The sequence below is a fragment of the Somniosus microcephalus genome, chromosome 22 (genome assembly GCF_052327205.1).
Source record: "Somniosus microcephalus isolate GS21.2 chromosome 22, FLI_Smic_1.0, whole genome shotgun sequence".
NCBI classification, from domain to species: Eukaryota; Metazoa; Chordata; class Chondrichthyes; order Squaliformes; family Somniosidae; genus Somniosus; species Somniosus microcephalus.
In genome coordinates this window covers 18375823-18392895 of record NC_141008.1, presented here as the reverse complement: position 1 = coordinate 18392895, position 17073 = coordinate 18375823, and the positions used below count along the sequence as shown (strand labels likewise).

At 44.9% G+C, this 17073-nt stretch overlaps 1 protein-coding gene across 1 annotated transcript in view; it reads right to left on the bottom strand.

The window, feature by feature from the left end:
- The window catches only part of ap2b1 (adaptor related protein complex 2 subunit beta 1), a 253409-nt gene that overhangs the window by 140057 nt on the left and 96279 nt on the right, over positions 1-17073 (bottom strand). Inside the window, exons 15-16 of the mRNA XM_085964236.1 lie at positions 6705-6746; positions 5082-5228 (exon numbers count right to left, since the gene is read on the bottom strand). Of these exons, the coding sequence (XP_085820362.1) occupies positions 5082-5228; positions 6705-6746 (189 nt within the window). The remainder of the gene's footprint in view (positions 1-5081; positions 5229-6704; positions 6747-17073) is intronic.

Sequence of the window (17073 nt, the reverse complement as noted above, 5' to 3'; positions counted from 1 at the left end):
TGCAAAATTACATACATGGGTAACTTCTGAGTAACTTTGCTTATGATTGAAATAAAGAATAAATCACGGTTGGAAGTGTGTTGAAAGGAGACAGAATCTGTTTAAAGTCACATTGAGGGAAGAGCTCAATCAATCATTCAAATCCACATATTATTTTACCGTTCAAATCTTCTCACCACCATAGAATCATCGAATTGAGCCCATCGTACCTGAGCCGGCTCTTTGAAAGAGCTACCCAGTGAGTCCCACTCCCCTGCTCTTTCCCCATAGCCCTCTGTTTCCTTTTCAAATATATATCCAACTCACTGTTAAAAGTGAGCTCTTCCACGCAACTACACACCATGTCATTGAGGCACAGGAGGCCGCCATTCGGCCCATCGAGTCCGTGCCGGCTCTCTGTGGAGAAATCCAGTCAGTCCCATTCCCCCGCTCTATCCCCGTAGCCCTGCAAGTTTATTTCCCTCAAGTGCCTATCCAGTCTCCCCTTGAAAAGAGTGAGTGTCCCCATTTCTACCACTTCTGTCGGCAGCGAGTTCCAGGTCCTCACCACTCGCTGCGTAAAGTTTTCCTCACATCCCCCCTATATCTCTTGCCCAAAACCTTAAATCTGTGTTCCCTAGTCCTTGTACCATCAACTAGTGGGAACAGCCTTTCCCCATCTAGCCTATCCAAACCCGTCATAATCTTGTACACCTCTATCAAATCACCCCGCAACCTCCTTTGCTCTAATGAAAACAAATCCAGCTCTCCACGGATGTTGTCTGGCCTGCTGAGTTTTTCCAGCATTTTCTGTTGTTATTTCAGCTTCTCCAACCTGTCCTTGTAGCCAAGACTCCCCCATCCCCGGAACCATTCTGGTAAATCTCCTCTGCACCCTGTCAAGGGCCTTCACATCCTTCCTAAAGTGTGGTGACCAGAACTGGACGCAATACTCAAGTTGTGGCCTAACTAGCGCTTTATAAAGGTTCAGCATAACTTCTCTACTTTTGTACTCAATACCTCTATTTATGAAGCCCAAGATCCCATATGCTTCGTTAACCACTCTCTCAATATGTCCTGCCACCTTCAGGGACCTATGCACATTAACTCCCAGGTCCCTCTGTCCCTGCACACTCTTTAAAACTGTGCCATTAAGTGTATATTGCCTCTCCCTGTTCCGTCTGCCAAAATGCATCACCTCACACTTTTCTGTATTAAATTCCATCTGCCACTTGTCTGCCCATTCTGCTAGCCTTTCTATGTCCTGTTGCAGTTGATTGATATCACCATCACTGTTTGCCACATCCCTAAATTTGGTGTCATCAGCAAATTTAGAAATTCTACTGTACTCCAATATCCAGGTCATTTACATATATATCACAAAAAGCAGTGGCCCCAGCACTGACCCTTGGGGGAACACCACTGTCTACCATCGTCCAGTCTGAAAAACAGCCATTTACCACAACTCGCTGTTGGGCCAAGAACATACTGGTCAAGGAAATTCTCCTAAACACATTTCAGAAATTCCTCCCCCTCCTTTCCCTTTACCCTAGGATTATCCCAATTGATATTTGGGGAATTAAAGTCCCCCATATCACCACTCTATAGCTCTTGCATATCTCTGCGATTTCCCCGCAGATTTGCTCCTCTACCTCCCTCTCACTATTTGGAGGCCTATAGAATATCCCCAATAGTGTGATCATAAGCTTTTTGTTCCTCAACTCTAACCAAATGGATTCTGTCCTTGTCCCCTCAAGAACATCTTCCCTTTCCAACACTACAATGTCTTCCTTAATCAGCACTGCCACCCCACCTCCCTTTTTTCTACCCTATCTTTTCTGAACACCTTGTACCCTTGAATATTGAGTGCCCAGTCCTCATCGCTTTTAAGCCACGTTTCCGTTATTGCCACATCATACCGCCATACAGCTAATTGTACTTGTAGCTCACCAACCTTATTCACACTTTGAGCGTTTACGTACATGCATTCTAAGCCTATTTGAATTTTTCAGTCTTTCTTAGTCTGCTCCTCTCTAATACGGTACTACTTCCGCCTCTAATACTACTTTCTTCTCTAGTACTATCCAACACACTCACTCTTTTATGCACCTTATTCCTCCTTTCTACTCCTATATGCTGGTACCCATCCCCCTGCCAAGCTAGTTTAAACCCTCCCCAACAGTACCAGCAAACCTCCCTGCGAGATTGTGTGGCAGGAATACTACTAGCAGATGTGGAGGATTGTAAATGTTACAATCCTGTTCAAGAAAGGAGAGAGGTATAAACTGACAACTACAGGCCAATCAGTCTAACGTGGGGAAATTCCATAGAGACAATAATCCAAGACAAAATGAATTGTCACTTGGAAAAATGAGTTAATAAATGGCAGCCAGCACGGATTTGTTAAAGGCAAATCGTGTTTGGCTAACTTGATTGAGTTCTTTGATGAAGTAATGGAGAGGGTTGATGAATGTAGTGTGGACTTTGAAAAGGCTTTTGATAAAGTTCCACAAAATAGACTTGAGCAAAATTGAAACCCACAGGATTAAAGGGACAGTGGCAGCGTGGATACAAAATAGGCCAAGAGACAGAAAGCAGAGAGTAGTGGTGAATGGTTGTTTTTCAAACTGGCGGGAAGTGTTCAGTGATGGTCACCAGGAGTCAGTGTAGGGACCCTGGTCTTTTTGATATATATTAATGACCTGGACATGGGTATACAGGGCCTAATTTCAAAGTTTGCAGATGACACAAAACTCGGAAATGTAGTAAACAGTGCGGAGGATAATAACAGACTACAACAACAAGTTGTATTTATATAGCGCCCCAAGGTGCTTCACAGGAGAATGAGACGACAAAAAATTTGACACCGAGGCACATAAGGAGAAATTAGGGCAGGTGACCAAAAGCTTGGTCAAAGAGGTAGGTTTTAAGGAGCGTCTTAAAGGAGCAAAGAGAGGTCGAGAGGTTTAGGGAGGGAATTCCAGAGCTCAGGGCCTAGGCAACAGAAGGCACGGCCACCAATGGTTGAGCGATTATAATCAGGGATCCTCAAGGAGGGCAGAATTAGAGGAGTGCAGATATCTCGGGGAATTGTGGGGCTGGAGGAGATTACAGAGATAGGAAGGGGTGAGGCCATGGAGGGACTTGAAAACAAGGACGAGAATTTTGAAATCAAGGTATTGCTTAACCGGGAGCCTATGTAGGTCAGCGAGCACAGGGGTGATGGGTGAACGGGACTTGGTGTGAGTTAGGACACGGGCAGCTGAGATTTGGATGACCTCAAGTTTATGTAGGGTAGAATGTGGGAGGCCAGCCAGGAGTGCGTTGGAATAGTCCAGTCTAGAGGTAACAAAGGCATGGATGAGGGTTTCAGCAACGGATGAGCTGAGGCAAGGGCGGAGACGGGCAATGTTACAGAGGTGGAAATAGGCGGTCTTAGTTATGCTGCATGGTCGGAAGCACACTTAAGGGTCAAATATGACAAGATTTCAAACAGTGTGGTTCAGCCTCAGACAGATGTTAGGGAGAGGGATGGAGTCAGTGGTTCGGGAATGGAGTTTGTGGCGGGAACCAGAAACAATGGCTTCGGTCTTCCCAATATTTAATTGGAGAAAATTTCTGCTCACCCAGAACTGGATGTCAGACATTTAGAGACCGTGGAGGGGTCGAGAGAAGTGGTGCTGAGGTAGAACTGGGTGTTGTCAGCGTACATGTGGAAACTGACGCTGTGTTTTTGGATGATGTCGCCAAGGGGCAGCATGTAGATGTGAAATAGGAGGGGGCAAGGATAGATCCTTGGGGGACCCCAGAGGTAATGGTACAGGAGCAGGAAGAGAAGCCATTGCAGGCGATTCTCTGGCTACGATTAGATAGATAAGAATGGAACCAGACGAGTGCAGTCCTATCCAACTGGACGACGGTGGAGGGGCTTTGGAGAAGGATGGAGTGGTCAACCGTGTCAAAGGCTGTAGATAAGTCAAGAATGACGAGGAGGGGTAGTTTACCTTTGTCACAGTCACAAAGGATGTCATTTTTAAGGCCAAAAGATCCAATCGCTCTGCCTTGCTCAGGTCAGTGAAGAGGCCGAGTGGTCTTAGCAGGTAAGCTAGAGGTCAGACTTATTTACTTTAATTTTGTTTTGAAAATATGACCCCTAATATTAATTGGAAGCCGGCGTTATGTTAATTACAAGGACAAAGCAGCCCGCTTGATTGGCACCCCATCCACCACCTTAAACATTCACTCCCGCCAGCGTACCCGTGCCTGCAGTGTGTACAATCTACAAGATGCACTGCAGCAACTCGCCAAGGCTTCTTCGGCAGCACCTCCCAAACCTGCAACCTCTTCCACCCAGGACAAGGGCAGCAGGCGCATGGGAACACCACCACCTCCAAGTTCCCCTCCAAGTCACACACCATCCTGACTTGGAAGTATATCGGCCGATCCTTCATCGTCATTGGGTCAAAATCCTGGAACTCCCTCCCTAACAGCACTGTGGGAGCACCTTCACCACACGGACTGCAGCGGTTCAAGGCAGCGCCTCACCACCACCTTCTCGAGGGCAATTAGGGATGGGCAATAAATGCTGGCCTTGTGACGCCCACAACCCATAAAAACAAATTTAAAACAAATTACAGGCAGATAGGCATTGGGGGACACAGGCCAATTAGAGGTCAAGCAGGCTTTAAAAAAAATATATAGTGTGACATCTTAAGTGTGCCAGGTGCAAAACTTTTAGATTTGCATAGATTGCTTACATGAGACCAATTATCCAATGGGGCTCTGATGACAGAAAAAATACACTGAGAAATGATACCCTGCCATAGTGGTATATCATGTAAATGGTGCAGTGTACTAGCAAGCCTGCATTTAAGAGAACAGCTTAGGTAATTTCCCAGGCAACAGGAGCTATTATTGCATGAATCGAGACTAATGTCATTTAAGAGAAAATAATTCACTCAGAATGGTTTCCAAATAAGTTAGGAAGCTAATTATCTCCCAAAATGTGAGGATCTTTATCAGTCCTTATCTGATACAACCCATAAAGTTGGATGTAGTGCCACTTTTCTATTGTGCCATTAAGATCAGTAATTGTCACTTACAGCTTTTGGTGCCACATAGCCTCCAGCTGCCATTCCAATTCCAGTTGAGAGCTCAAACAGATCACTCAGGCCACTGCTCGACACAGCAGGGGTTGGCGATGGGCCAAATGTAGCTGGCACTGACGAAGGTATAAAGCTTTGACCAACCTGCAACAAGAATATATTAAAGTACAAGAATATTTAACATGGGAGCACTTTTACACAAAGCAAGCAAATACTCAATTACTCCAACTGCGCCAATTCAATCAGAAATGAGCAGAACAGGTTGGTTGGACTAGTACATTTTTAAAATAGACATTTTATTTGCACACCTTTGCATTTATGGTCGTTTTTCATGCTATTAGGTTACATTGTATTTGCAGCCAATTCACTTGGAATAGTTCATCAGGAAGATTCTTATATATAAATACTGATTTTATTCAGCAGTGACGACAGCAAAGTCTCCTGCAGCCTTTGATGAATGTAGTTTGTGTGATATTTTTAAGTGGTATTAAGATTGTTTACAAGGATTGAGGATATATATATTAAAGGAGAGCATGAGCATAAGGTTATGTTTTATAATTGGCACAGTCGATATCCATAAAAGGCTCGCGGTTTGCTCCTTTTTTTTTTTTGAGATTTGATATCTCGGCAGTAAATTACACTGCAATTACTCACTCCCAACTACAGGAAACTCTCGATTTACCGGCACCCAAACAACCGGAAATCTCTGTTAACCGGCAAAATTCAGGAGTAGGTTCAGTTAAATTTTACTTCATATTAGTGGCCGTTCATGGATCTGTGGCTGTGTAATCAGGGTTCCTGCACTTGTTGCTAAGCAACAGGGACGCTTGGTCTGTGGCCGGGGTTCCTGCAGCTGTTGCTAAGCAACAGGGAAGCCTGGATTTGTTGCTATGTATGGAGCTCTCGTACCTTTTAACTATACCTCTCTGTAATTCGGACTTTTTGATAAACCGGCACCACGCCGGTGCCGGATAAAAGGGAGTTTCCTTGTATTGTTAATTCCACATATAGAGGAAACTAGATAAAACACATGAGGGAGAAGGGACTGGAAGGTTATGCCGATAGGGCGAGATGAAGATGCGTGGGAGGCTCGTGTGGAGCATAAACACTGGCATGGACCAGCTGGGCCAAAGAGCCTGTTTCTGTGCTGTGCATTCTATGTAATATGAATATGAATGAATATTTAAAGCAATTTGTTCCTTTCCCCTTGTTTGGGTCTTGCCATGCCATGCCCCATCCCAGGCCAAGGGGGTGAACAGGTTGTTAGCAGGTCAACAACAATTTGAAACCAATTGCAGAGAAAGAGGACCTGACGAGATTCCCACTCCTGATTATCATCCAGTCACCCCTGTTGAAACGTGCATGCATGTAACACCGGGTGACCCAGGATTAGTCTTCATTGTGATAACATTATCTTGACTAGCCTGGCGACACTCACTGACTGGGCTCACACATGAAGATTGGACACTTGGGTGAACTACCAGTGGAATGGGGTGGAGATGCTCATGGAGTTGTACTGCAGCAAAAGTCAGCGTCTTCAAGAGGGAAAATTGTAAAATCAAAACAAGCCCTCACAAACTTTAATTGTGATACACCTGCGACTTTAGGAGAAAAACTCACCGCTGGACTCCCACCGGTAGGTCCTCCAAGATCTCCTCCAAGCTGAAAGAGATAGAATACACAAGTCAGTGTCAACAGAGCATATAAACAGCAGGAGGGTATAAACAGCAAGAGGTGAAGGGAGGAATGCATTCATGAGCTAATTAATAAAATGACAGCTTCTATATCCTGACCAATTTCAATTTACCGCAAACCAATCTTGCACAGACAAAACTGAAAATATATTTCAGATTGAAATGAGTTTTTACTCATTTACTTTAAACAGTTTCTGGCAGGTTGAGGGGGAGAATTATAGGCCAAATACAATTTAGTCATAGATCTCTATAGTCAAGCCAAGCATTCAGTCAACGAGAGTCAGGGAGGAAATAATCATAAGGGGGAGAGGCGGAGAGAGCAGTCCTGAGATTCCGCCTGTACACACTTCCAACAAGCCAAACAAAGGGACTGACCAGACCATTAAGTCGCTTAGGGGGGAAAAAAGACAAAACAAAAAGATTTCAAAAAAGCTCAATGTTAGGAAAGGTCTAATTTTAATTAATTGAATTCAGATCAATGCACCAACTGCGCGTGCTCACTTCTTGAATGTTGACACACATACAGCAGTGAACTGGAAGCTTCTGCTGCAATTGATTACTCCACAAGTCTTTCATCAAGCCTTTGAAAATTGCAAACAGCACATCTGCACCAAGATTCCAGAATGTGACGCACTTCAGATATGAAAATAATCCCAAATTCAATCTCCAAGAAAGTGAGCCAATGAAATAGGATATTCATGTGGAATTCCATCAGCATTTACAATCCCCAGGGTGCTCAGCACAACAGGCAATAGGTTGCATTGTTTGGTCAGGCACAAATGCACCTAAATCTTAGGTCACCCGTGATCAGTCGTTTCAGAACTGCTTTAGAAGAATCCCAGTGGGTCCCATGAATGGATACAGCATGTCGAGGTGCTGAATCATACAGGAACAGATTTCTCATTCTGCATGTTATCTCCAGACTCGATTATTCCAATGCTCTCCTAGCTATTTTCCCATCTACCACCTTCCATAAAAGTTGGCTCATCCAAAACTCTGCTGCTCTTATCCGAACTTGTATAAGGTCCCTTTCACCAACGCCTTGAATTTAAAATGCTCATCCTTGTTTTCAAATCCCTACATGGTCTGACCTCTCCCTATCTCTGCAACCTCCTCCAGCCCTACAACTCTCCGAAAACTCCGCATTCCTCCAACTCTGGTCTCTTGCGCATCCACGATTTCCTTCGGTCCACCATTTGCGGCCGTGCCTTCAGCTGCCTAGGCCCGAAGCTCTGGAATTCCCTCCCTAAACCTCTCCACATCTTCCTCTACCTCTGGCTCCTCCTTTAAGGCAGCGTGACAAATCAGAGCCTCCTCCCGCCATTCCTCATCTAACGCCATTAGCATACCCTTCTATTCCTTTCTGCCTCATGTTTATCTAGCTTCCTCTTAAATGCATCTATTTTGCTTTACTGTCTGGTCAGCCCTTCAACTCCAGAATCAGGTTGCATTCACATGACAACTATGGCGTTGGCCCGAAGCGAAGTGAAACCGCCCAGGTTACGGTGTAAATATAAATGCATCTTAACAGGGATGTTTGCAGTGACATACTCGGACACAATGAGCCCACAATTCTTCTTAATGAGGGGACAAAAAAAAGGAAAACGCTCATTTTTTCTGTACTCAACAGCCTAATGAAATCTCAACTATGAGATGCATCATCCTGATTTTGTCAGCACATTATTAGAGAAAAACACATTGTTAAAAAATAATTGAGCTCAGTGTCACTAATGACCATCTATGTCTAATCTACATTACTTCTCACATGTCTAAAATGCCAAATAATGAATTTCTCTGTGATGGATGTTCCAGGACTCTGGAAGAGATGGAAGCTATTAGGCAGAGAGCAGTGATGTACATAAATGACATGAGGTCACATTTGATCGAAGGTGATTAAAACTGGATAAGATCACTTAGTTCCAATCACTTCATAGGATGATGAATATTAAAAAGCCATCCATCAGGAGCAAACAGGAAGGCAAAATTGATCAAATCACAATGACACCCTGTTCTGACAGGGTAATGGTATCAGATTTACACAGAAACTTGTGTAACAATAAGATATGAGGCTCATTTCACAAGTGATGGATTTCTCCCACACATCACTGCTGCCCAAGTCAGGCACTATTAATCCAACAAACACAAGCAGTTTAGTGACACTCGACTCACATGCGGTCAGCATTATATGCCGCATAAACCTCTACAACCAATTCGATAACAGAAAACTGCAGAATCTAGTAGCTGGGAGTGTAGCACTAAAAACATTAGTGGCATTCAACAACAACACAACAACTTATATAGCACCGTTAAAGTATTAAAATGATCCAAGGTGCCTCAAGGAGTAATCATCAAATAAAAGACACCAGGCCACATAAGTAGATAGTACGACAGGTGACCAAAAGACTGGTCAAACAGGTAGGTTTAAGAAGCATCTTAAAGGAGGAGAGAGATGTAGAGAGGTGGAGAGGTTTAGGGAGAAAATTCCAGAGCTTAGGGCCAAGGCAGCTAATGGCACGGCCACCAATGGTGGAACAATGAAAATTGAGGCTGCACAAGAGGCCAGATTTGGAGGAGCGCAGAGACCTCAGAGGACTGTAGGGCTGGAGCAGGTTACAGCGATAGGAAGGGGTGAGGCCACGGTTGGATTTGAAAACAAGAATGAGAATTTTTAAATCGAGCATTGTTGGACCAGAAGCCAATGAAGGTCAACCAGCACAATGGCGATGAGTGAACGGGACTTTGTACGAGTTATGATATGGGCAAGCCAGAGTTTTGGATGAATTCAAGTGGGTGCAAGGTAGGAGGCTATCCAGGAGAGCACTGGTATAGTTCAGTCTGGAGGTAACAAAGGCATGCACGAGGGTTTCAGCAGTAGATGAGCTGAGGCAGGGGTGGAGATGGACGATGTTATGGAGGTGGAAGTAGACAGTCCTGGCGATGGAGAGTATATATGGGCTCGGTAGCTCATCTCGGGGTCAAATAGGATGCCACAGTTGGCAACGGTTTGGTTCCGCCTCAGACAGTGGCCAGGGAGAGGGATGGAGTCAGTGGTTAGGGCACGGAATTTGTGGTGGGGTTTGAAGACAATGGCTTCGGTCTTCCCATTATTTTTCTTTTCCCCCAATATTTAGTTGGAGGAAATTTCTGCTCATCCAATATTGGATGTCAGATAAGCAGCCTTACAAATCAGAGGCAGTGGAGGAGGTCAAGAGAGGTGGTGATGAGGTAGAGCTGGGTGTCATCAGCGTATATGTGGAACTTGACGCTATGTTTTAGGATGATGTCACCGAGGGACAGCATGTAGATGAGAAATGGGAGGGGGCGATGGATAGATCCTTGGGAGAACTCCAGAGGTAACGGTGCATGAACGGGAAGAGAAACCATTGGAGATGATTCTCTGGTTACAACTGGATAGATAAGAATGGAACCAGGCAAGGGCCGTACCACCCAGCTGGACAACGGAGGAGCAGCATTGGAACACAATGGTGTGTTCAACCGTGTCAAAGGCTGCAGAGAGGTCAAGAAGGACGAAGAGGGATAGTTTACCACATAGGATGTCATTTGTTACTTTGATAAGGGCTGTTTCATTGCTTTGGCAGGGTTGGAGGGGTTCAAACACAAAGTTGCGGGAAAGACGGGCATGGATTTGGAAGGCGACAACACTTTCAAGTACTTTGGAGAGCACAGGGAGGTTGGAGATGGGGTGGTAGTTTGCAAGGACAGTGAAGTCAAGGGTGGGTTTTTTGAGGAGATTGATTGATGATGGCAGATTTGAAGGGGAGGGGGGACAGCATCTGAATAGAGGGAACTGTTAACAATATCAGCCAGGAAGGGAAGTTGGGTGGTCAGCAGTTTAGTGGGAATAGGGTCCAGGGAGCAGGAGGTGGATCTTGGGGACAAAATGAGCTCGGAGAGGGCATGAGCGGAGATAAGAGAGAAACTAGAGAAAGATGCGAGTTTAGGGTTAGGGCAGGGGGGGAGCTTTAGGGGAAATTTAATTTGGTGGGCATGGGGAAGGGAGGGAAGTGGCAGAGGCAGCTGAACGGATGGTCTCAATCTTAGTGACAAAGACGTCAACGAACTCCTCACACTTGTTGGAGGCGAGTGGAGGTGGCGGGGAGAGGGGTTTAAGATGACAGTATGTAGTGGAGAAGAAAAGCGAGGCAAGAGGGGTGAAACAAAGTAAGATGTTCAAAGAAGAAAGTGCCAGACAAGTAGGGAGACAGACCAAGGTGCAATTTGGTGATAAGGGCCACATCGCCTAGATGGGTCGGAGAGGAATTTCCCAGATTTTTTTCTCCCAAATTGGCCATTGGGTCTTTATCTGGTTTTTCGCCTCTCCCGGGAGATCACATGGGTTCGGGTGGATGCAGAGTGATAGAAGATTTGAGGTTAGGATCAGATCAGCCATGATCTTATTGAATGGTGGAGCAGGCTCGAGGGGCCGATTGGCCTACTCCTGCTCCTATTTCTTATGTTCTTATGTTCTTATGTATAGCCAGGCGGGGAGGTTTCATTAAGGGGAAGGTGTCATCACCCATCGGCCAAGTTTCTGTCAAGGCCAAGATGTCGTTGCAATCATCCACAATAAGCCCATATATGGCAAGGGCCTTGTTCACAAGTGAACGAACATTCTGGAGGGAAATGCAGAGAGGAGCAGTGATGACTGATCTGCTGGCAGAGTCCACAGGGTCCGCGCTGGGAAAGGGTGAATGGGACAGGAAGGAGTTGGCAAGATTTCCCCCCAGCGATTGTGCGGCGGGAAGGTCGATGAGAGTGTAGGATGGGGCAGTTGGATTGTTGCTAGTAATGAGGGAGCGATGGGCCCTTTGGAAGATGCCAAGAGAGGCACAGAGGGAAGCTGTAGGCTTATCCGAGAGGGAGTCAATCCTGGGACCGCGGCAGGTGAGTAGGAAGGTCGAGGAGTGATAAAGGGTTGGAGTCAGGAGTTGGGGGGTAGAGTACCCGAGAAGGGACAAATGAAAGGAGGCATGATGACAGGAGAGAGGGGCCTAGAAGGGGTAAAGAGAAAAGAAGAAAAAAAAGGAAATAGAAGTGATGGGCTCGGGTCAGGAGCGGCAGTTAAAACCTGCATGCGAATGGACACAGGGAAACTCAAGTTACACAGGTATGGTTACATGCAAGAGTAGGATAGCTTTGTCCTGGTAATAAACAGGGAATAGAGAGGAGACAATAGGAGGGAGTCCAAAGTTAAAGTCAGAGGTCCCATAGTGGGATAAAATTCACATAAATAGGGTGGTGTCAGATTGGAGCATCGACAAACTGATGTCCAGGGATCGGAGACATGTGTGGAGGGCAAGTGAGTCCAGAGGCTATTTGAAGGGTAGAGTATCGGAGGCGCACTGCTGGAGGTACTTATGTAGAAATAAAGAGCCAGGAGGTGTGTAGAATCAATCATGAGGTAGAAGGACGGGGACGAGGTTGGAGGTTACCATTCGATCCAGGCGAAGAAGTGGACTTCGGCCAAGGAGAGTGAATTTCTGGCCAGGACCCACAGAATACCAATAAAGCTGAAAAAACAGTAGTACTGTCATAAGCTCAGCAGGTAACAGCAGCGGTGGGGGATGGGCTGTAAGCTAGACAACGTTACCGTAAAGCCTAAACAACTAAATAGCAGATCAGAGTCACAGCAGCTGAGTCTTACGGTGTAGTCCAGTGGAGTAGCATAGTCTTGATCTTCAGAATGTAACTGGATGCTATAACAGGGGGAGCTAGGATATTACAGGGCTGAGCTTCGATAGGCTAAGTGGCCTTTTCTTGTACAGGAAACTTTCTGGTATCCGGCACCGAGCTGGTGCCGTTAGATCAAAACTGCCGTAGAAACCAGTGCGAATGTTAAAACATATGGAGCTCAGAGCTCCGTGTGAAGCAACAAACCCTGCAGCTTCAAAACAGTCGGTGCAGCTTGCAAGCGTCTAGCTGAAGCTGTTGCTTAGCTACAGAGACGCTTACAGAGCCAGGACTGGAGAAAAGCAACGAAAAGAAAAAAAATGATCTGAACCGACTCCTGAATTTTGCCGGTAGATAGAGCTTTCCGGACATTTAACCTCCGGATAAACGAAAGTTTCCTGTACTTTACTTTTCTAAATATGGATCACTCTGCAGCCAGAATAGCCAAGAACAGCAACAGACTAAATCGATTTTCAAGATGCTTCTAATCAATATGGATATAGATGCACATGTCTTGTATAATTAGAACAAACACAAGGCATTGCTCTATAAGGAAGGTACCAGTGTCATGGATGTCATACGTTATTCATGCCAGTAGTACACGGGATGTGACCACACCCACTCAGCAAATTCGTCAAAAAAATCACTAGCTTACGTCGACATTGCATTTGGCGATTGTATTTATGGCGTAAACTGCCTTTTACTGGTGCTTATGAAGGAACAACCCGAGAACAAGCCTCACAGCTTCGAAGAGTAATGCCCCTTTTTGATGTGGCATGCAAAGTCAGAGGTCAAGTGTGAGCAAGCAGTACACAGCACTTACTACAAGTGCTCAGGAGATATCATGTCAAGCTTTATACAGATGTCTGGATGACAGAGATCCCATGCTGATACATATGCTACTCTGTATCTGTTTAAACTACAGCCAGTCAAGCATGTCTCACAGATTAGAACTAAATTAAAAATGTTTCAATAAATTTCATTTGCATGGATTAAAATAATTTTTTTTCCATTAATTGATCGGTTTGCATGACCTGCTTTCAGTGGATGTGAGACAGCCCATTCTGATTCCTTTATTTTTCAATGACTCTCCCCCTGAATTCAGTCAGGCCCTCTTTGGCGTGCTAACTTTCAGCGGGCAACTATTTGCTTTTAATGCTCCAATCTCTCTGCAACTACACTTTGGCACTAAAATTAAAATACAACAGGCAACAATTTTCCACATCACCATGGGGCCGACATGAGAGAGCTAGGAAACATAGTAAGAGCTGGAAAAACAGCGGTGGGGAGCAGGGAAATGTGCCGATATATACAGCAGCTCTAATTTCTCAATCCCACTGGCACAGTGAAGAGTGGTGCCGTATCAGCAGGCCTATACTTAAATATTACTTCTGGTTTTCACCACTTGGATGCAACACAAAGTTTATTATAATCAAGTATCAAATGCAGGATAACCTTCCCTTTAAAATAATAGCATCCCCTATAGCACCAGTGCAGTATCTCTCATCCATGGGGGAGGCCGAATAAAGAGAGAGAGCAAGAGAGAGGGAGGGAGAGGAGAGAAGAGAAACAAAAATAGAGAAAAGGAGAGCAGAGGGAGAGGGAAAAATGATAGGAGGGGGAAGGTGCACAAATTTATCAGCTATGGCTGCCTGCAAAGCCAGGTGCCAGAGGTGAAAAGATATCAATTTGACCGATTGCACCAGCTACATTTATAACTCCTTAAATGATGCTGCAAACAATGATTTAAGTGCAAAAGGAGAGAGACTTCTTCAGAGCCCGCAGCAGACTGCTGCCAGTAACTTCTCATCTCTCTTCGCGTTCTCTGGAATTACAGCGCTCGAGGGCTGACCCGCAGCGGCAGGGAACTTATCCCCGAAAAGTGAGAAATTTACATACAAGGAGTATTATGCAAATACTTATGTTAATCGATTCAAACAAGCTAGAATGTGGAACACGAAATGGTAATAATTATTACTTTACTGGACAATGGTTATATTACCCATGAACAAGGGGTCAGATAAGTAAACTCCAGGCCACTATGCTTCCCTTTAATCTTTTGAGGGCTAAATATCCCTGATAACGCTCAAAATATCCACACAGCATAGAATAGTGAATGCTGAATTAAGACCATATGGGACCATGCAGCGTTCTGTGTCATCAATGTCTATGAAGAGAGTCTAAATCCATTTTTTTTTGATCAATGAAATATTCCATTGGGTTCAATATGCAGTCTGCATCAAGTTGGCTAATCTCAGCCAAACCAGCAGCAGTGGTGGTGGTGATGCAACTGTTTACGACGTCTCTCGGGCTAGGGACGGGAAAACAAACCCGGGTTCCCAATCTTGATCGTTATACAGTGATCTGTGCGGTAAAGTTTGTGGACGTTGAATGAGGATATGAGGGGAGCAAATGGTTAAATTATGAGGACAGGTTGCATAGACTAGGCTTGTATTCCCATCGAGTGTAGAAGATGAAGGGGTGATGTAATGGAGGTGTTAAGATGATTAACATTAGAGTGAGGCTGTTCAGGGGTGATGTTAGGAGGTACCACTACACACAAAGGGTAGTAGGAATCTGGAACACTCTCCTCTAAAAAGCTGTTGAGATTGGGGGTTAACTGAAAATTTTAAAACTGCGATTGATAAGATTTTTGTTAGGCAAGGTTATTAATTGTATTTAGGTGGTGGGTATTAATCGGGGACTCTTGTGTTCCTATCTATGGGAGCAGGCTTGGGCAGGGAGAGGAAGCTTATCGTGGGGGGTGCACAGTATGTAATGCGTGTCTCTGTAAATAAAGGCTTGTAAGCAACTTAAGACTAGGCTCTAGTATTCTATCCTTCACTACCTTGCTATCCGACTTTTACAAAGGGTATTAAGAGTTACAGAACCAAGGTGGGTAAATGGAGTTAAGATTCAGGTCAGCTGAATGGTGGAATAGGCTGGAGGGGCTGAATGGCCCACTCTTGTTCCTCTGTTCCTAAGATTGGCCTGGGCTGAGAGGCCACCAAACAGCGCCCTGATAACGCACGGTCAAGGCTCACACACTTGGATGAAGGGGGGCCATCAGGGTCATACTGCAGCATGAGTCAATGAGAAAAATGGAAAAAGGCAAATTAGAAAATAAAATCTGAAAGGGCTCAATGTGGCTAAAGAGACTGACTCATACAGCTTTGCTGAAGTAATGAATGACAACAAAGGTGGAAAAGCACTGATGTAACAGACTGAAGTGCATTACCCGTTCTGCGTCTCCCATCTCAATTCACAGAAGTAATATGTTAGTTATGAGCAAGGAAGGAACAGAGGAAAGGAGAAAAAAAGGCAATATTAGAGCCATAAGACAAAGAAAGAGACAATGCATTGTTTTACCAAATCAGTAAAAAGTAGGAAGTGAAACATTAAAGCTACAATACTCAAATAATCCAAGCAACCACAGGTAATAGAGACAGCTCCAAAATAAACAGGTTTATAGGGCTTGAGCCAAGCACTAACTCCTTATTGTCAAGTACATTTTGTATTGCTTTTAATCCATCAAATGTAGCAGTTCCACAGTTCTGATCCATTGAACTGTTGAATTACACTGGACAGAGTATTCAAATTGAGCTTCTTTCTCCACGAGTCACAGATAGGTTTGGATGAAGACCTGCTTGAACTCATCCTCCCAGTACCCCATCATCTTCCCGTTATTGCATCTACCATTAGTCCAGTGGCCTGGCCTCAAACATGTTTTCATTCTAGCTGCTATCACTCTGTATAAAGAAATACTTTTCAAATTTTTTCTCAACTTGCTCTTCATAGCCCAGAATCTGTGTCATCTTGTCCCTCTCCCTTCGTGTATCTCCATAAGGTTGCTCTGAGGCAACTCTTCTCAAGGCTGAAAAGTCCTAGCTTATCAACTGGTTTCTCGTTGCCAAGGAATGGATGGAACCATGGACTACAATCTCCAAAAGCGCCAGTTACAGTAAATCCTGCAATTCCATGTAACAATAGAATGTTGGTCACCATACACCAATGGGCCTAATTATAAATAAAGCAAGTTGTGGAAAACAATCATCGGAACTCGAGTAAAAATCCCAGAACCCCATGGAATAACAACGGACATTGAATTTTTAAGTCACTAAGCCAGTAGCCCTACTCATTGCTCATCTGCTTAATAGCTGGGATTAGCTTTCCTCCACATGATCTCTGGAGCCAGTGTGTGTTTTTATTCATTCAGGGCAGCACGGTGGCATAGTGGTTAGCACTGTTGCCTCACAGCGCCAGGGACCTGGGTTCGAATCCGGCCTCGGGTGACTGTCTGTGTGGAGTTTGCACATTCTCCCCGTGTTTGCGTGGGTTTCCTCCGGGTGCTCCGGTTTCCTCCCACAGTCCAAAGATGTGCGGGTTAGGTTGATTGGCTATGATAAATTGACCCTTAGTGTTAGGGGGATTAAATACGTGGGGTTACGAGGATAGGGTGGGATATGTGTTGGTGTAGGGGTTACAGGGATCGGGTGGGATATGTGTCGGTGCAGGCTCGATGGGCCGAAATGGCCTCTATCTGCACTGTGGGGATTCTGTGATTCTGTGAAATATGCCCGAGATCACATAAGCTGTGTAGCCTG